This window comes from Pyxicephalus adspersus, chromosome 9, assembly GCF_032062135.1.
Source record: "Pyxicephalus adspersus chromosome 9, UCB_Pads_2.0, whole genome shotgun sequence".
NCBI classification, from domain to species: Eukaryota; Metazoa; Chordata; class Amphibia; order Anura; family Pyxicephalidae; genus Pyxicephalus; species Pyxicephalus adspersus.
In genome coordinates this window covers 21,408,736-21,422,177 of record NC_092866.1, presented here as the reverse complement: position 1 = coordinate 21,422,177, position 13,442 = coordinate 21,408,736, and the positions used below count along the sequence as shown (strand labels likewise).

The 13,442-nt window shown below is 37.0% G+C and overlaps 1 protein-coding gene across 1 annotated transcript in view; it reads left to right on the top strand.

Annotated features, from left to right (window-relative positions):
• RBL2 (RB transcriptional corepressor like 2) overlaps positions 1–12,970 on the top strand; it is a 41,278-nt gene extending 28,308 nt beyond the window's left edge. Inside the window, exons 11-19 of the mRNA XM_072422743.1 lie at positions 997–1,161; positions 2,245–2,409; positions 3,089–3,206; positions 3,761–4,000; positions 5,327–5,565; positions 5,690–5,866; positions 6,002–6,073; positions 7,062–7,241; positions 8,568–12,970. Coding sequence (XP_072278844.1) covers positions 997–1,161; positions 2,245–2,409; positions 3,089–3,206; positions 3,761–4,000; positions 5,327–5,565; positions 5,690–5,866; positions 6,002–6,073; positions 7,062–7,241; positions 8,568–8,753 — 1,542 coding nt within the window. The 3' untranslated portion in view covers positions 8,754–12,970. The remainder of the gene's footprint in view (positions 1–996; positions 1,162–2,244; positions 2,410–3,088; positions 3,207–3,760; positions 4,001–5,326; positions 5,566–5,689; positions 5,867–6,001; positions 6,074–7,061; positions 7,242–8,567) is intronic.
• Positions 12,971–13,442: the final 472 nt, after the last annotated feature.

The following is a 13,442-nucleotide window of genomic DNA, read 5'->3' as shown; positions in this document are numbered from 1 at the left end:
TAGAGAAATTTGAATTCTTTCCAACTTTTATAATGTGACTTTTACATTTCTACATTCCTGCACTTATTTTTTAAATAAAAGTGATCTCCCTAAGTAGCTGATTTAGGAATTCTTATATTTCATTGCAATACTTGTTTAAAGTGTCAAGTCTAAAACTTCTTTTTTTTGTACTTTTTGGATAGAGTGGGGGGAATAATGTCAGGTTTTACTTACTTCCTGCCAAACTGAATGCTTTTTGCCTGTCAGGAAGTGATAAAAACTGCAAAAGGGACACAGTAGCACTCTATCATTTCTCCTCTCTACGTATTAAACACATTTTTATTTCTGACTGTTGCTGTTGGAGAGTTCTCCTCTCCTCCTGTCTGATGAAACCTGATCAGTTTGGCAGGAAGTGATAGAAAGTCCAACGGACCCCAGACATCTGTAAAACACAACAGAAGTTGTAATATTTCCTCATTGTTTCAAAATTGAGAAATAAGGTTTATGCTTTGACCAGTACCTGCCACACTTTAGACGATTATGGACTAAGATGAATGATAGTAGTTATTTCAGGAAAAAATCTAAGACATCTAGTACCCCGTCTTCTACCATGGTGGATCACTAAATGAGCATCCAGGGATGACCACTGACATTTCTTATGGAGGATAATGCAGCTCCCGCTCCCCCTCCTCATAGAACGGTACACTATTGTACTGTTTGTTTGTTCTAATGTCATTGGAAACCATCATGAAAGATCATTTCCAACAACAGAAGATCGATGTCTGTACATAGATTTAAAGCTTATCAGAAAAAAAACATTCTTTCTCTCCATAAGCTAAACAAAATGATTATCTTTTGTGACTGCATGTGGGCAAGTTCCAGAAAAATCAGATTCCTGAAGATCAGGTTGTGTTTGTTCATCTGTCCTCTTGAATCTGAAGCCTTTGGCCAGTTTTAATATTACTGGGGCTCAGTGTATTTGTTTTGGTAAGTCTGATGTAGTCATTGTAAAATCATATCACTGAAATCTTCTCTATTTTGCAGAGTATTCTGGAGCAAGAAATCTTCCACAGGTCCCTCCTGGCATGCTGCCTTGAAATTACCATCTTTTCCTACAAGCCCCCAGGCAACTTCCCCCAAATCATGGTCATGTTTGACTTGGCACCCTACTATTTCTACAAGGTGTGTGATGATTTATTGCAGACATCTGTTGTATAGCAGGCCTGCTGGTCCTGTATGCCTGTGACAATAGTGTTTTGTAAAATAAGTCTTTCCTCAACTAAATTAGTCATGAGGCCTTCCTTTAAATTTACAAATGACTTCCTGACCAAATGTATCTTTGTTTTTTCAGTCTGCTACTATGAAAGGTTTATCTCCATCTTGTCTTGTTTTCTGCATATAAGTAATGTACACTAGACCAGCTTCCAACTTCTCACATTTGATTTATAGCTGAATTCCATTAATCTTCTGTCCATATGTTGACCACAATAGTGAACATTGTCCTGTTCCTCTCTTATCCACTCCATGTGACATTCTGACATCAAAGACAAGTCACATTGTTCTCCTTTTAAGAGAGAAACATGGTTGGGCTCTGGATTTCACAACACACTTGTTGTTTTATCCCTTTCACCCTTTTTTATGCATAATGTAGACAAGACTTTAGACTTTGCATTTTTTTTTTACCTCTGAGGACTGTAACGTTAATCTTGAGCTGCAAGTTTTATTATGACTTTAATGCTTCGGCAAAAACAGCAACTATGAAGTTTCCTTTTTCTATAAACTTAGCTGTTTATGGGGATAAAGGTCAACCTTCAGATAGGAGAAGAGGTGGTGTATGCAGCACAATCCTAGCCTTGTTTTATCTATGAAGAAAAACAAAAATACAGAGAAAGAATAAGAGAATTGGACATTAAAATGTCTTCATTTTTACTTGGTGTAATTGTTGCAGTGATTCAATTTCATTACTACTTCATTACAGTAATATTTGTTTTTTTTATGATACAATACAAAGTCTATTCACATTGTTAATTTGAAACTTTGAACCAGTGTTATTTACATTTGTATCTCTGTTGAGGAGATTTTGTATTACTTTGTGTTCTGATGACACAAGCATAATTGTTTCCAGTGGGGACACAAAAGAGAAAATCTGAAAGATATTCCGGTCCTTCATAAATAAAAAAAAATGGTGATCAAATTGGAATTCACATTAAATACACTATTTTGTTTTGTGTTTGGTAATATTGTAAAGGTATATTGTATTTCCAGGTGATTGAACTTCTTATTAAGGCAGAAGAAGGCTTATGTCGGGAAGTGGTAAAACACCTTAACCAGATAGAAGAACAAATTCTGGAGAGTTTGGCATGGGCACACGACTCTCCATTATGGGACAAAATGAAAGAAAACGAAGGCAAAGTTCCATTATGTGAAGAGGTACAAAAACAGTTATGTGTGATCATGAATCATATTCACTAGTATTATTTATTTTCCAATGTCATTATTTGAGCAATATAGGCATATAATGCTAGCTGCTTCACAACTGAGTAATGTAAAATGTACAGCTGCAGAGGACCCTCTTGTTCCTGACCCACTGAAGATTTTATTAGTTACATGTGCTTCTGAGCCCCAGCTTTAAGCTGTCAGGTTGGACAGGTAACATTTCAGGGAATTGATGTCAAGGGCCTGATGACCCGTTTGATCACTTTCCAATTTAGACAGCTCCTTATTCTCTGCAGTGTTTGCCCACATCCTGTATGTTGCAAATTGAACTTGCCATTGACTCCCCATTGCAGAACCTCCTGACTATGTTCTCAGACTGATTGATTTGATTCTCCTATATGAGTTAACTCTCCAACAAAAGCACAAAAATAAAAAAAAGCTTGTATTTGATGCAAATTACAGGAGGACTAGTTTTATAATTGTCTGTGTTCCTATTGCAACTTCTTCCTTACTTCCTGATAAAACATAGTTAGTTTCACAGAAAGTGAGAGGAAATCTCTCTAATAGAGTCCTGGATAGCAGACAAATATAACAGGAGTTTGATTGTTTCCCATTCTATCTACAATGAGAAAGAATAGGTAATATTAATCAACTGTATTTTTGTATTTTTCAGGTTATGCAGCCACATCATTTTGAGCGGTCTACTGGTAACAGTACTGCCAGTTCCACGGCTCCACTTACTCCAAGGAGGGTCAATGAGATCCGTGCAGATGCATCTGGTCTAGGAAGAAGTGAGTTTTTTTTTTTGTCTATGGCAGTTCCATGAAATGTGTTTATATGTAATCATGGCAGCAATTTCTCACAATGGGGTGAATTTACTAAAAGTGTACAGGCTGTAAACTTAGCAAAGTGAATTTCCCACCTACAAAGGATACTTCACTTAGCTTCATAAATGAGATGATGCTTCATTGACTTTAACCATCCAATCATGTGCAAACAAAAATCCTGTTTTTTAATGAAGTTTTCCTTGTGTGTGATTGGCCATTTTTTTTTAAAAAAAGTAATTTTCCTTTAAATTCATAGGCTTAATTGAATAATTTATGGAAAATTAATAAAAAGGCTTTGTTGCTGGTGTTAAAACAAATTTTAAACCTTCCTTAGGTTTGCAGAAGATCAAGGACTTGGTCCATGCTGCATTTAAAGTTTATGTGGGGCCTTAAATATTGAGAGGGATGAGACGTTGTATGAAAATTACCAAGATCTATAGTTATATCGAGCATAAGGTATTTATTTTACTGTGAACTGACATGCATAACCCTTTATGTATTTTACTTTTCATTTTCAGACCCCTCATCTGCTTCACCCACGTTGTCTGAACGATACAGCTCACCTGTGGCTGGCACAGCTCGTAGACGTCTCTTTGTAGATTCTGAGAGCCCATCTGATGGAGGAAGCCCAGCTCAAGCTTCTCCACACTCTTCTAGTGAAACAACCACCCCACCTGTCCCTGGTCAGACACTAGTAACAATGGCTACGGCTACAGTTACAGCAAACAATGGGCAGACAGTCACCATCCCTGTGCAAGGTGAGTTCACTACTACAAATGTGAGCATTTCCAGCCTATAATTAATAAAGGAGTATGCACAATATTAATAGGGGCCTATTCATACATTTTTCCAAACACAATTTTTCACAACTTTCCCCAAGTATTAACACAATATTTTTAATCCTATTACAAATATTTGCATTTTAAGGTGAAAGTTACATGACCACAATAAAGTTTTTATCAAGCTGACCGATTCACACTGATGCTTCCAGATTTGCCTAGGGAATCAATGAATCGATGAATAAATAAAATAATGACTGGTGTGACTGATGGAGGATCTATGAAAATGATTAAATACTCCCTTGAATCAACCAATGTTAAAGTGGGATTGAACCCTGAGGATACTCTCCTATCCCTGTTCCACCCTTTTTGTATTTCCACATCCTGATCTTGATTTGCCAGCCTGAAACTACTTAACTGTCACCCGCAAGGGAAGCAGGGATTGCTGGGTATTCCTGGCAAGTAGAAAATTTGGACAGATTGGTGGCGATCAGGCAGGTAACAATACTTATTGCAGAGGAGACATCACCTGTCCCTTTCTGCAATAAAAACCTACCTGACGCCAATTTTTTTAAATGGAACTTTAGTTCCACTTTACATATATATAGGAATTCACTATGGGATGCAAGTAACAAACTTTTTTGGTAGGGGGTTTATATTTGTATATAACCCACTTTATACTAAAAATTGTAATCCTCCCAACAAACTGGGGGTGAGAGTTGCATTCCATAATGGATTGCTATATTTATTTAATGTTGTGGCTAAAGCTTTATGTACGCTAATGCAATATTGGTAAAACACTCTAAATCATTCAATCAAAATGTTTTGAAACGACAACAGAACAGGCTGGTTCTATATGAAAAGAAACAATAATCTCTTTTTCTAATTGTTCGTAAACCATTAAGGCTTTGGCAATAATTTAGACAAAATACAGGTTAAAAATAATGTAGACCCACGCTGTACCCCTCCAGCTTCTGAAAGTGATAGGTGACAAATTCATACCTTAGCTTTTGGCTCTGCTGTAAACAGCTGCTTGTGATATGCATGTATGCACAGGTAAGAGGATCCTGAATTCAATGTTATGTAATGAATAATGCAGTTTATTAGGCATCCTTAGTTTTTCACTAATTTGTGCAGCACACAAAGTTTTACCAAAATCACCAAGCAACAGGTTTGACTTGATTCTTTAAATGGTATATTGGTGCCTAATCCTGATAGATAGATTTTGAGATTAGGTAAGGAGATTAGGCTCTATCTATCTATCAACCAATCTATCCATCTATCTAATTTTTTTTTCTTTTTAAGGTATTGCCAATGAAAACGGAGGGATCACATTTTTTCCAGTGCAAGTTAATGTGAGTGGCCAAGCTCACAATGTGACCAGTGCCATACAGCCTCTAACAGCCCAGACCCTTGCTGGCCCATTAACAACTCATCAGATGCAGGTTGCAGGGCAAGTAACTATCCCACAAGTCTCTCCAGGGCAGCAAACTCTCAGCAGCAAAATGAAAAAGGCAGGATCATTGTCTCTCTTTTGTAGAAAGGTGAGAACAACAAAAGCATTTCTCATTTTCAAGATACGATGGGACCTTGACTTATTTGTATGCAGCATTTGCTTATTTTGTTTTAAATTTTAATAAGCTTTTATATCCTTTTCTTCAAACCAAGGTTTACCACTTGGCCAGTGTTCGTCTTCGTGATCTCTGCCACAAGCTGGATATTTCGGATGATCTTCGTAAAAAGATATGGACATGTTTTGAGTTTTCTCTCGTCAATCATCACACTTTGATGACAGACCGACACTTGGACCAACTTTTGATGTGTGCAATCTATATGATGGCTAAGGTAAAACCTTCAGATTGTTACTTGTTTTCTGAATTTATAGTATGCCAGCCATTTGTTTTTTTGGCTATAGGAAAGAGAATATGATTCGAATTGTTTTTACACATCTCAATACCTTATTTGCTTCTCCGGAATCAGGTGACAAAAGAAGACACTTCTTTCCACGACATTATGAGATGTTACCGTACCCAGCCCCATGCACAGAGTCATGTAAGTCAAAGCAGTATTTTGTGACCTGCACAAAGTTTTTTTGAACATGAATCATTTCTGTTAAAAATTTATCGGTAGACAATAAGCCTTAAAAGTTATATATATAGTTTTATTTGTATTTGCTTTCTTTCTCAGAATACAGTCACCAAAAAAAAAAAATATCTTTTGTGTGATATGTAAATGTAAAATATATTGCACATGAACAAAACAGGTGGTGATCTTAGTTAAGTTTTCACTCCACTCAGTAGGCACTATGTGTTTTTCTGAATGGACGGCTTTACTTCTGACTTACTGGGGGTATTTTGAACCAGGCAGAGGGGAACACTGCTTGCACACAAAGTCTACATGATTGGGAACAAACTTTTTTCTTTTTACTTTGGCTGTGAACTTGTTTATCACCAAACCTAACTATATGAATTTGGTCACGTAGGACTTTTGAAGACAGACTTTAGCTTGGTATAAGAGCCACATATATTATGTATATTAGGTTTTGTAGATGCTCTTAAAGAACTTTTCACTTTTAGTTTGGAAATGTAGAATATGCTGAATCTTTCTGAAGGCTGCTGGCATACTGGCATCAATCCCAGTTGTTCGGCCCCTAGCAGCCATGGGCAAATAAGAATATTGCCTGTTCTGTACTATTTAACTAGCCTGGAGCCAGTTTGGTAATGTAAACAGTGGGAATTCTCAATGGCAGGTTATTGTTATGGGCAGTATTTCCCCTAACAGCTACCAGTCAGAAAGGATGCTGAATAAGAAACCTTGTCTCAGATACATCTTACAATGTCCCCAAAGATGCAGGCAATATTTCTTCCAGGAATTAGCTTCAGAAAAAGTAAAATGTAAATCTAAAAATGTAAAAAGTAAAAAAAAAGTAAAAGTAAAGATTTTAGTGAAATTGCAGTCTTCCTTTTAAAATATATTTCCACTAAATTAACCATTGAGAGATTGATTCCTAATGCTATGTTTTGTTTTCTACATTTTTCAGGTTTACAGAAGTGTCCTCATAAAAGCAAGGAGAAGGCGGCAGTCTGGTGGAAGTGACCATTCTCCTCCAGAGAACAACAGAGAACTTGGTAAGATAAATATCACATATTTAGGTGGCAGCCAACTCCAGATATATAGCTGTAGAAGATTTACTGGAGAATTTTACCCTTTCTTTGTATTTAACCAATGAAGTGGCAACAATTTATAAAATAGGGAATATCTGATTCCTTGTTTTATAAATAGAGCCCAAAGTGTGACTCCTATGATTTCTCCAAATATGGAAATATGGGAAACCCATTTTTTCATTATGGGTACTAGAGAAGGCATTGGTGCTTCCCTTTGAAAAGACCCTGTCAGTACCCTAAATGTTGTCCGGAAAAAATACAGAATGAAAGCATTTTTTCTACCATAAACATTTTTATTCACTTTCATTCCTTCTGAAAAGGAATTTGACTACTTCTTCCTTGACTAGTCTATTACTTAGCATATCTTCAGCCCCCTCTTCTTCCACCTACATCATCGCTCCTTAAAATGTCTTATTGTAACAAGGCCCATTTAGGAGGCTTTTCTTTTCGTTCTTTTAATGTTTCAAAGATTCTTGGGTAAACCAAACATGCATGGCTATATAAAGATATTGCAAGTAAAATATCCTTGCACTGTAAGATCCTTTCCATGTTTCTGCCTCTAAGCTATGCCTACCTTTTGGGTAGCTCTATTGTATATTGCATTTTACTTTCAGATTATGCAGGTTGATATGCTGTCTTAGAGTAGGTTCACACGCCTCTAAATTGCACGATTCCACATGGCTTCCCATGGCTGGCACCTGGCCAATCGCTCAGACTTTTGCACAGCAACATATAAAAGCTGGCGGCAGTGAGCAGCACTACTACCACTCACTTTGGCCAGCTTTCACATGGGCAGATGATTCTGTCCTGCTGTGCAAGCACTGCCTACATCCTTGAGACCTCAGATGCCCAATTCTGCCACCTAGTGGCCGGTTGTCAAAGTGCGCAGCTGTTACAATAGGAAATGCTATGTGTAAACCAATAATATTGGCAAATTTAGAGTGAATTGAGAAGGGAGTCTTTTATAAATAATGTAAGTAGTACAACATAAACAGTGTTTTCTTGTGTAAGTAGGTGGACAAGTATTAAGGCTGCAAATTATGCAAGGATCCCTTGCGTTTTTAGTATCCAAAATGTTTAGGATCCAAGAACCTACTCATCCAATCACACTCCACTATAGCTAAATTATAACATTTTGTGTGGACTGGATCTTCAATTTATAATGCTTCTATTACACACATCATTATATTGCCCAGTAAGCAGGGTCACCTCTTCATAAGTCACATACTTTGGCTCAGCTGAATGCTTGAAAGACTCAAGGAAACCGGAATTTTATATAGCGCAAAAGATGCCATGATGTAAACGAAGTAAAAGATTTGTTAGGCTCTATACCAAAATATATTTTGGTATATATATATTACTCATTTTGCTAATGTTTTTTATTCTTTAACTCACAGAGATTGCAGGAGATTAACAGTATGATCAGAACAGGAGAGACCCCTACTAAAAAACGAGGTATTCTCTTGGAAGATGGGAGTGAATCGCCAGCCAAGCGGATATGTCAAGAAAACCATAGTGCCCTTTACAGGAGACTACAGGATGTGGCCAATGACAGAGGAAATGTCTGATCTAGAAGAGTACTGGACTGTCAGAATGCAGTATTTTATATAAGTTATTATTATTTTAAACTTTATGTAACATAAGACTTCAGGACTATCAGTGATGAGCATACTGCCCTGAAATGTTAAATGGATCTCTTTGTAAATAATGAGATTATTAATTGACATGGAGAAGGAACATTTACTAAAAATGTTTGAGCACCTATGCAGTAAGCTGCCGATTGGTTTTACCAGATGTGTACATAAAACTTCCCAGCTCTAAATTGTGTGGGATTAATGTTGACTTGAAAATGAGTCCTGTAAAGGAACCAAGTCCTAAATGCACCTTTGAGTCATGAAGAGAAGCTAAAGGAAATCCATCTGACAGCTACCAGTGATGTCCAGTGAATATACAATGTACACACTGGCCTGTGATTTTGACAAGGTCAGATCCATGAAGATAAGATCAGAGTTATAAGGATTTGCTTGTGGTGTAGGAGATTAATGCCATTGTGATAACAGAGTATGTGTCTCTTAAGCTACATATACATATCACATTTCTGTCACTGGAAACCTATTGTGTGATCATTTCCAGTGACAGTAAAATGGATGAGCACTGCACACACAGCACTATTTCGTTCTATGAAAAAAGAAGGAGGTATGATGAACCATAGAAAATGACAGCGGTCCTCCAATCGGTCATTTAGTGATCTGCCAAGGCAGATCACTGAACTGAATCTGGGGTCCATTGTATGTGCAAAATGTTCACCCAATGCATTAGGTAACTATTACCTAGTGCATGTACATAGCATTAGGTCGAAGTTATCACAGCATTTTCATGTTTGCCTCAAGTGTTTCTATACTGAAGATATAAGCTTTTGAAATCTTGTTTTTACTAATTAACATTTAAAATGTTAATTATGTGTATGTTAAGTTAATTTAAAAGGTTTTCATTTCTTAACAAACATCAGCATCAGAAATTTTGACATTCCGCTAACTTCAATAGAGACTTGCTTGTTTCAGGTCAATAAGTGCAATGAGGCCTGAATCAATTATCACTCCAAAGGAGGTCAGCATTGGCAGCCCCAGTATTTCTATTAGTACAATATTTGAATATATTTAGAAGTGATCTTCAGGTACACTTATTTGTAGTTTAATGCATTCCTTGTTAGCCACAATAGATAGAAATATACTACATTTATACATTTATACTACATATTACGTTTTGAAAGGAGTTTATCTTTAGGTTGCACACAACCCGTGCAGAGCACAAAGCTGGCTTTTCCTGGGAACTCACATCACTTCCTAATTGTGTGTGGGTATAGTTTAGGGAAACTAAAGTTCCCATGATCCCCACCTTTGCATTCTTTACATAGAAAGTTGGACTGTGTTTTTTGGTTGGCACTTGGCAATTATGGGCACATCAGAGCCTTGGATAGGAGATAGGGCAGGGGATGCAGCAAATATAAAGTACAGGGGTTGGATACAAGACCAGTCACCCTTCTCAGGAAAAGACTTTCTTCCTCTTAAAAATAAAAGTGCAGGAGTTAATCTTCAGACTGGATTATTGCAAATATCTAAATCCAATACATCATAACTGAAATCATGAAACACAAATATTGCAATTACACCATTTATATGTAGTGCAGTCCAGCAAGATGTGACCTGTATGCCTGTCAAATCTTAATCCCAAACTTTTTAGAACTTCACTAAAATTTATATATTTTTTTTAGAAATTATTTATTTTGTTTTTAGTTTTATTCTTATTATCACACATCCATAGTGCCCAGAAACCATGCACTTTGGTTTTACTACCTATTTCCCACACTTACCAATGACGATACCTGGGAAAGTTCATGGATACCTTTATAATTTTTCATTATCTCCATGTGTACGTCACATGAGGGGATACCTACCTGTTGGTCTTCAATGTTGAGGTGCAGCCTCTTGTGCAATAAAAGGAGGGCCAGCCGTTGACTTTTGAGGTTTAGATTTGCATTTTAGAATACCGTGGCTGAATATATTGAAAGGCGTGGGACCAGAGGGTGTTTTCTTTTTGTTCATTCTGCTTACAGATTTTGTAGTAGGAAATGTATCCATGTTAACTTATCTTTTGCAATACATGTGGGATGCCATTCTGGGGCTTGGGTAAAATGCATATAGGGTATTTCTCTTTTCCCTCAATTTCATTTTATCTCAAGGTAATAAAGCAGGTAGGTCAGCAATGAGCGTTTTTAGAATGAGCACAGCAATGGCAACACTTTGTAGCTATTTACATCAGAGCGCAGTGTGTTTAAATGCAAGATATGTTTCACAAGAAAGGGCTGTGTTTGATCTGCTATGCTATTTTTAACAAAACATAGTAGCTGCTTCTTAAAAAATGCATTGGAAAGCTGATAATCTCAGCCTCTGTGCTGTCAATATGCATCTAAATTCAAACTGATGGTAAAAAAAAAAAACTGTACCATTTCCAGGCATCTACTGCCCTAGGTGCCCAGAAAATACTTGTGCAGGCATTTGCTTGCCAGCCTGTAATTAGGCTAAGTTCACACATATGCAACACCATGCTTTTAAAACATATTCAGAAACTCACTAAAAAGGTTAGTATTGGAATTAGTGGGTTAATTTTTTCTGCCAGTTTGCTTGCAGATACTACATGGGGGTGTCCAAGGATGGTTTGCTTCCCCAACCACCTCCATATACTTCAGATGGAACAGATTTTTACAGCTTATACAAGCATTTTTAAGTATTTGCAAGTGTTTTTTAAGTGGTTTCGGGTGCTACTGGAATAGGGAGGGGGGAAAAACAGCTTTGATAGGCTTTGCAACCACAAGCAAATGTCTGTGCAAGTGTTTGCGAATTCCTAAAAAAGCCTAGAAGTCACCAATCCTGGCTGTCTGATGGTTGCCAGTAGATGTCCAGGAACAGTCCACACTGCAGTTTTTTACCACTAGTCTGAATTTAGTCTTCAGGTGTATTTCAAACACCAATCCATTGCAGGAGGACACCAGTCTACTTGAGCCCCATGTTTAGTATTGCCTTAGTCATAGGTTTAGTTTAGCCAGTGGGCAAGCTGGGAGGTCTTACTGGTGAATATCAGCTCTATACACAAGTGAATTTACTTTAATGTATCTGTGTCCACTTTGTGTAGCTTTTAAATACATGTCTATAGGGACATTATATATTAGAGACCTGACATAGGAAAGGTAAAGATTAACCTCGCATTGGTGTTGCCAAAAAAATTTGCCTAAACAAAAAAAAAAATGAATTCACCAAAATAAAAAATTAAAAGGGAAATGGCTAATTCCCTGATATAATGATATTCCCTGAAATAATGGGAAATGATCATTTAAACACCAGAACAACTCTTTTAACATATAAATCATTTATTTTAATTTTTGCAGTCTTTGGGGCTGATTTGTTAAAGCTCACCAAAGCTGGAGAGGATACACTTTCATCAGTGAAGCTGAGTGATCCAGGAATCCTGGAATAGATTTCTTAAGTCGTTTGCTATTTGTTAGCAAATGTTTTCATTCCTGGAACAAATCAATTTCAGGTTTCCTGGATCACCCAGCTTCACTGATAAAAGTGTATCTTCTCCAGTCTTAGAGAGCTTTCATAAATCAGGCTCACTGACTCAGAACAAACTAACATCACTTACTGTATACTTGTTCCCAGTTAGCTTATTCATCCACTGGGCAGCCACTGATGTAGATTGTGCACATGAGTTACATTGTCAGGAGCCGGGGAAAAGTTTTTTGGCAGCGACATTGCATATCTCTTCCAAAAACCTCTACCTCCCAGGGACCTTTTGCATTTTGAGTTGATTCAATGAGCCTATTCAATAATTTATATTCCACTTTTAAGTTCCCTTAATGGTCAACCTGATTCTTCCCCTAATTTTAAGTACTCACTATGACCCCTAAAGTGGTACCCCTTAGTGGTAAAGTGGTACCCCCCTTGAGTCCTGTATACTCACCTCGTACTGAGCCACCACAATGATCATCCATTCTGTTCAAACTGCAGAAACATGCAATTGATGAATTGTTAGCACCAAGACCTACTAACCTGATGGCATCTTCAATGTGTTTTTTTTTTCCATGAAAGTGATCTGATTGCATAAAAATTGTAGACTATCTTACATTTTACTTCTGACATAAGTAAACCATCTCATGTATGTAAATGGTAATGTTTAAAAGTATTTGCTGTACAGTTATGCTTGCTAATGAATAAAACTTTGTACTGAATGTTGTGGAGTGTCCTTTCTAATGCAGACACTTTCCTACAAATAGGAACATGTTTCTAGAAAAATTTTTGTATTACACAACATAGGCAGAGAGGAAACGTAGAATCGTATGGGAAAAAAAGTTAGAAAATGTGTATTGTATTATTACGGATAATATTCCCACCTATTAGTTAAAGCCAAAATCCAGTTTGGATATTCATTGTACATAAAATAAAAAAAAAAATGCAAAATTAAAGCCCCAAGATCTGGTTTAAAAAATCTAACGTTCTCCAGCTGCTATACTCACCTGATCACTAATGCTGACCCCTGCAGACTCAACAATCGACCAATTCAGATTTAAATGACATCAAACATTGTGAATTCCACTTCCAGGACTCAAGGCTTTACCCCCCTACCCTGGACTCGTGGAAGAATGCTGCATAAAGTGTCACAATGACATGTCGTTTGGGATTTGCCCACTACCAAAAGAATAA